We start from the raw sequence: 7050 nt of genomic DNA, 5'->3' as shown, positions 1-7050 counted from the left end.
TAAAAAATAGGAAGTTTAAAAGTAAAGTGTGCCTGTTAGCTTTAAAATTAAATAAACTTAATTCATTATATGTAATCGACATTTATAATATTTAAATAAGTTTCAACTACTAATTTAGCATTGGAGCACGTGTATGATGATGAAACAATCAAACCTTTAAATAATATGTCTAGTTATATTGCATCATGTGCTATATATTTTGATTGAGTAAGTAACCTTTTTTTGACAGAAAAAGAAAGCAACCTAAATATATCATTTTTATATTATATGAAAAATTCAACAAGAATTGATAAATGGCATAATCAAAGTAAATTTCAACAATATCAGTTACCTAAGAGATGTTAATCTTTTTCCAGCGGCAGGGTGTGTTATTAGTTGCAACTTGCAACAAATATAGGTAGGGCAGAGAGCATGGAAACGAGAAAACTAGTACTTTTAATTCCATTTTAAATTAATTTGAATATCAATAGGTTATTAAACCATATAAAAGAAGAAGAAAAAACGTTACGTCCAAATGCCTCAAGTGGGTGCCATTTGGAGAAAATAACGTTAATCTCTCCAATCTCTCTCTACTTGTTTGTTCCCACCAACTGACCCACTTCAAAAAATAAAAAAATCTACTCCGCAATGCTTTATTATTCCAAACCGCTCCACCTCCGTTATTAGTTTATTTATTACTGCCTGCCAAAAAACCAACAAAAACAAACACCACCTTAACCTTTCACTATTTGTAACCCCCCATTTGTTCCCTTTCCCACTTCAGATACGGGGAAGAGAATGGGACAAGAATCAGATTACAAAACCCAGTTGGTGTTGGAGGTTTGCTCCATTTCCACACGTTCTGTTGTGTGTGTTCATAGACATGTCTCAAACCATCATGTTAAGCCACCTTTCATAGATTGGTATTGCATTCTTGGAGTAAGTATTTTTTTTTATCCTTAATTTTCTTGTTGATGCAATTGTAAACTTGGTACTACCACTTTTCTTTTGTGTTCTTTTTTATGATGCAAATTTCTCCTTATTTGGTTCTCATAGGTGGAAGAAAATGCAGGGGTGAGCACCATTCGCAAGCAATACCATAAACTTGGTAGGCTTAACTCTTTTTTTTTATATTCAGAAAAAAAAAAAAAAAACTCATTTTTTATGGTTTTATGCAATATTTGTTTCCTCTTTCTCCTGCATAATAACAAGGACTGTTATTTTGATTCAGCCTTGCAACTTCATCCGGACAAGAATACACACCCGAAGGCTGAAATTGCATTCAAGCTTGTCTCTGAGGTTAGTTTGTGATGTATAATGCTTTAACTAATACTAATTTTACATTATCATCTAATTATATATTATCGTGAAAATTTGTTTTCTTTATAGTAATAACTATGTGAAATGTCATGTTATCATGATTTTTATTGGAAATGTGAAATTTTTTTTTTTGTTAACTCTAATGTTTCCCATGATTGGGAATACTTTAATAAAAAGCACAAATCATGGCATGGCTTCACTTTTTTGTTGTGCTTTCTGTAGGCTTGTATATGTCTGTCTGATGCTGCAAAAAGGAAAGCTTTTGACTTAAAGAGACACAAGAATTTCTGCTTTGAGTGCAATAGAATCCCTTATACATCCAAACGTGTCCCTAACAATTCCAATGGTTCAAGTTTCAAGACATGGAATATCATTTGGGACTCAAGATCTTACAAAGTTTGGAGAAATATTAGGAACATGAAAGATAGACTGAAGGAGGAGGCCAAGGTGATAGAGAACTGTCTTAGGAAAAATTCAATGGCAAAGAAAGAATCTCCCCTCTACAATCCAGATGACTATAGACATGGAAGCAGTTTCAAGCATAAAGTTGAGAGAGAAATCCCTGTTTTTAATCCATTAAAAAACTTGCACAAAGGGTACCCTCATTTGAGGGGCAATGTTTACAAGAATTCTGAGACATGTTGGTGGTACTTGCATACACAAAATCTTGTGCACAATGACAAGGGGGAAGCCAAGTATGCATCCCCGGTTTTTGAGGTCAGATCACAAAGGAGCATGCTCTCAACAAGTAAATTTGCTTATGTCCCATCATAATGCTAGCTTTAACATTTTTTTACATTCAATTGGGGCAATGGGATTGACATGTTCTGGCATCTTTTTTTCATTGTGAATTTGTATGAGCTATGGAGCTTCTTAGAACCTCCGAGCGTCGAAGTACATTGGCTGGCTATTATATAGTGTATTTGGCTTGGTGATAGAAAATCAGAGAATACAAAATCATAGCAAAATCACCACAAAAGCAATTATCTGTTGCTTCGAAAAATCGCATTACCAAACATACACTTCAAATGAAACATCTAAGTAATAAGTAGTACTAATACATGGGGTATGTACAGTACAATCATATTTGTCTTTGTTATAAAAATGCAGCAACAAGTGCAATCTAAAGCATGCAGAGTGATTGATCCTTTTGGATTATTTTTAGAAATTTTTTACTTAAATGAGTTCTTTGTTTTGACTAAAGTCCAGGGTCAAACTGACAATTTAAGGACCTAAGAGTCCAGTCAAAACAGAAATTTTAAATAATTATTTCATTCTAAACACAATACTATAATTTTCAAGAGCTGTTGAATCGCTATCAAATCACTCAGGCGAGTGATCTTATCCTTTTTTTATAAGAGTAAAAGGTGTTAATAGTTTACTAAGGACAAAACAAATTAAAATTGTTGGATGATCACTTTAAAGAAAATAGTAATTTAAAATTGTTGTTTTGTCACGTCAAAAGAAAGTAATAATTTGAATTGTTGGTTTGTCACCTCAGCATGACCAATTCAACAATTTGAAATTATTGGTTCCTTGATATAGCAATCTCATGCTATACTTAGCATCAAAATAACAATTTGCATTAACATGATTTGTAATTATAAATATAGTTTCCTTTAGATTTTCTTCACACAATTTGTTGGTTCGATAAATATGTAGTATATGTTTTTATGTTATATGATTATGTCTATTTTGTGAAGATTTATGTAATATTTTATAAAATGATTTTCAGTAAAAGTGTAATTTTATTTTTAATTTTGATATATTGTATGTGATTTTGGATACTTCATTTTTGTTAAATATTATTAATTATGTTTTTGCAAGTTTAAATCTATTTTATTTTTCAAATATGTTGAGAGATATGATTTTCTTACATTCATAAGATATCATGGATGTGGCCTAGTGAAGATTGTGAAGAAGAAGCCATATGACTACTACTATCAATATTATATAATCACAAAAAAATTTAATTGCAATATCAAAAGGATGAATTATATAATCACAAAAAATTTAAAGGCAATAACAAAAAACTATACAATTTTTAATATATGAATTTAATTACTATTCAGTTTAAGTTTTTAAGAAAAAGTTTAGTAGTGAAAATTACAAAAGATCAACTTGTAGAAAAAAATTATATCTAAAAAATTTATTTTAGTAGTGAAAACAGATTTCAAATTTTAAAAAATAAACTTTCTTGATTATACATGCTAAAATCACATATAACTCAATTATCATAGCAATGTTTCACATACAAAAATTTTAAAAACAATATTTCAAATAAGAATATTGTAAGAACTACAAAACATGTACCTAACTTTCAAATTTTAGAAGCTAACAAAACTTGAGTAGTTGGTGCAAAGAGAGCACACCAATTTTGAAATGTGCTAAAGTATCCTAGCACATGGGAAGAAAGTGAAAGAACAAAAGTGAAAACAACATAGTCTAGGTCTCATTATTTAACATGAGTAAAAATTATTATTTTAACTTGGAGAGTCAGCATTTTACCTTTATCGGATCAAAGTTATTTTCACAAGATCTTCGGCATCAACATGACATGGCAAGTGAACTCTTGATGTGACGAGACACCATGCTCATGGTGCAGCAGAATGAATTTGCTATTTCGAGTGGGTTCGTTCTGTGACAAGACAATGCATGGTGAACAACAAAATGAATATGTTGTTTCGTCACATCAAGTGAATAGTGACCAACAAAACATATTTACTATTATGTAACCAATAAATTGATGTTTTGTATCTAACAAAGACATGTGGCATAATAAACCCATACCAATAATTTGTTTTAAAATGAATCTATTTTAATAAAAAGTTTATAAAAGTAACTCAAATGGGTCAATCACTTAGTGTACATTGCTACTAAGGTTTTAAAAAAATGTTTTGGGGTTTAAGCAATCGGATTGTAACTGCAATTACGGCTGCATTAATTACATTTGTATGCAATATCAAAGATTATGATTAAAAAAAAACTCAATTATACTCGTAATTTAAAATCTTGATTCTTACTTAAAGTATGTCAATGTGCTTGAATTCATAATCTTTTGCTTGTTAACTAGAGCGACAGAACCATTTCTCAACATCATATATGCTGTAGCTAGTTCTCTGGCTTCGGATTATGAGAATTCCATAACAATTAAAGGATGCACCCCAAATATGTAAATAAACATTTCTTTGTAAATACAAAAGCAACTCCATTAAAAATACCCACTTTTTTGGCCACTCTCTCGCTCTCCCATGTCCAACCTCTCCCTTCCCCACTCTCTCGCTTAAAAACAATCGTAGTGGTGCATAAAAAAACTGATCGAATTTGATTTTGTTTCGAATCACTTGTGGTTACAGATTTTTCTTCTTGACTCAATCCCCACCTTGAAGTCACCATGCACGCTGCGTATTCCTTAATTGGCTTGTTGCAGTAACCTATCTCATCGTCACATGGTCCTTCCACAAATTGGTTTTCAGATGGGTTTCTCCCAAGCATTGAACTCCTTTTACACAAATGCAATTTTTTTTTATTAATTAAGAAACACTAGTTCGAAATTTGTTTGGAAGAATCCTGGATAACATCGTGCTCTTGCCCCCAATGCTCAAGAACAAAAATAAACGAGGGTATTAAAATGTATAATATATACTTGCAATGTAAAAAAATGTATAATACTATATATTATTTTATAATATAACAATAATATAAATTATATTAAAATAATTATATTAAAGAGGCTATTATAATAATTTTCATATTATTATGTTTGTATTGTACACGGTCCATCAAACATAATACAAAATAAAAATATTGCAACTTATTTAATGGTTATGTGTTGTTCTCTACTTCTCTTTGTCATACTTTTTAGAAATGTGTATCAAACGACCCTTAAAGTGAGAGAATTGCTTATTATTTGTGCATCTAAGCATAGTTCTCATGTAGCCATTTCTCATTAACTATAAGCTTTTTTATATAACCTATAAGCTTTTTTTGTCTATAATTCTACCATTCCTTTGATAATAAGATATGTGAATTTTTATACCCTCTTACTCACAGTAAAATTCAAGTTTGTTGTGTTTTGCTCTCCCATGGCTTCCACAAGACCATAATAGCTCCTCTCCAGGTTGTATTATGTGGAAATCACTCTCACCCAAAATTCTAAGTTTTTATTTTTGAGGACCTTGGCATTTTCATTATTTTTTTAGGACCCAAAATTCAATGCATTCAATGTTTCCACCCCCATTCGCTTATAATTTTTTAAAAAGATAATAAATTAATATAAATAAAGAGAATTAATTCAAAATAATAAAATTAGAGAATATAAATAAGGATAGATTAATTTTAAATAGTATTTTAACTTGTGTATTTGCACATAATGTACATAAGAAGAAAAAAACACCAATAAAACAAAAGTTAAATTTCATAAAAATTTACAACATGTTCAAATATCTTAAGTTTTTAATTTATTTAAGTATAATTAAAAAAATTATATCATAATTTAATATGATTATATTTATGTCAAGGAATCCAACAATGCAAAAATAGAAGCTTAGGAAAATCCACAACATTTTTATAATTGTAGTAGAAAAACAAAAAAAATCATTTTAACCACTTAAATAAAAGTTCAATTGCGTTAACTTTACAGGTTATTTAAGTACCATTGTGATAATAAAAAAATTGTGTGATAACTTAAACAAATATAAATATTAATTTATATTAAATTATTTTCATATTATATATTTTAATAAAAATCTTAAGAAATGGCATAAATGAAAAATAAAACATTTTTTTTATTATTATGTGCAAATAAACATGTTGAAATATTACTTACAATTAATTTATCCTTATTTATATTCTCTAATTTTATTATTTTGAATTAATTCCCTTTATTTATATTATTTTATTATCTTTTAAAAAAATCTTTAAAACAAAAAAAAAGTTAAGAATTTTGGGAGAACCCAAATTCTTAACTTGGTTTTGAAAATTTTTTGAAACCCCAACTTACACTATGAACAATAAGCATTTATGTTTCTGATAATATTAGAGGCACATGTATATTTATGTATATATTATATATTTGTTGTATGTTTGTGTGAAAATTTCTTATATATATTACACTTTCCCCTTAAATATTTGAAAAATCTTAAAATTACGTTTTCCAAAAAAATTTAAGAATCCTACAAGAGTTACTAGTTCTTTTTTATAGAAGAAATGGTTAGAACTTATCTAGGTTCGAACTAGAGATAAAAAAATGTAGAATAAAAAAGAGAGGTTGCTAATTGTAAACGTACAAAACGTAGGGATACTACATATAATTTGAAAATTCTCATGAAATGTCAGTGTATTTTTTTTTTTTTAATCTTATGATCCATGTATAATTTTATAATTCATATTTAATCTTTAAACTCACGTAAAAATGATTATCGCTCATAAAAATGCTCCTATCATATATTTCCCTTTTAGAAATGGACTGGACTTAGAGGGAAAAGAGTTTCCCAAGTTATATATAGAGTATTTCCCTTTGGGTTAACACTTGCACTAACGTTATCAAACTCGAGAGTTTATGTAGACTCGTGAGAATTTTATAGATTCAACTTGTAGACTCGTAAGAATCAACTTCATATAAAAATAATAATAATAAAATATATAAAAATAACATATTGATTAAACATTTCAACAATATAATAAAGTAAAACAATAAATCATAAAGTTGAAAATATTTAAATAATCAAGTCTAGTAACAATACATCACCA

The 7050-nt window shown here is 28.7% G+C and overlaps 1 protein-coding gene across 1 annotated transcript; it reads left to right on the top strand.

Annotated features, from left to right (window-relative positions):
* The first annotated feature begins 541 nt into the window (after positions 1–541).
* LOC114387727 lies at positions 542–2102 on the top strand. Its single transcript, XM_028347931.1, has 4 exons — positions 542–918; positions 1036–1087; positions 1211–1278; positions 1522–2102. The coding sequence occupies exons 1-4, from the start codon at positions 778–780 to the stop codon at positions 2071–2073; spliced, it is 813 nt and encodes a 270-aa protein (XP_028203732.1). The 5' UTR covers positions 542–777; the 3' UTR covers positions 2074–2102.
* The last annotated feature ends 4948 nt before the right edge of the window (positions 2103–7050 follow it).

Source organism: Glycine soja, chromosome 15 (assembly GCF_004193775.1).
Source record: "Glycine soja cultivar W05 chromosome 15, ASM419377v2, whole genome shotgun sequence".
NCBI lineage: Eukaryota > Viridiplantae > Streptophyta > Magnoliopsida > Fabales > Fabaceae > Glycine > Glycine soja.
This window is presented reverse-complemented; position numbering and strand designations above follow the sequence as displayed.

What these genes read in the sequence shown, in the direction of transcription:
- LOC114387727 (XM_028347931.1), top strand. Translation starts at nt 778, where the DNA reads ATGGGACAAGAATCAGATTACAAAACCCAGTTGGTGTTGGAGGTTTGC. An exon ending in CAAGCAATACCATAAACTTG is followed by an intron (nt 1,088 to 1,210) that starts GTAGGCTTAACT and finishes ATTTTGATTCAG; the next exon opens with CCTTGCAACTTCATCCGGAC. An exon ending in CATTCAAGCTTGTCTCTGAG is followed by an intron (nt 1,279 to 1,521) that starts GTTAGTTTGTGA and finishes TGCTTTCTGTAG; the next exon opens with GCTTGTATATGTCTGTCTGA.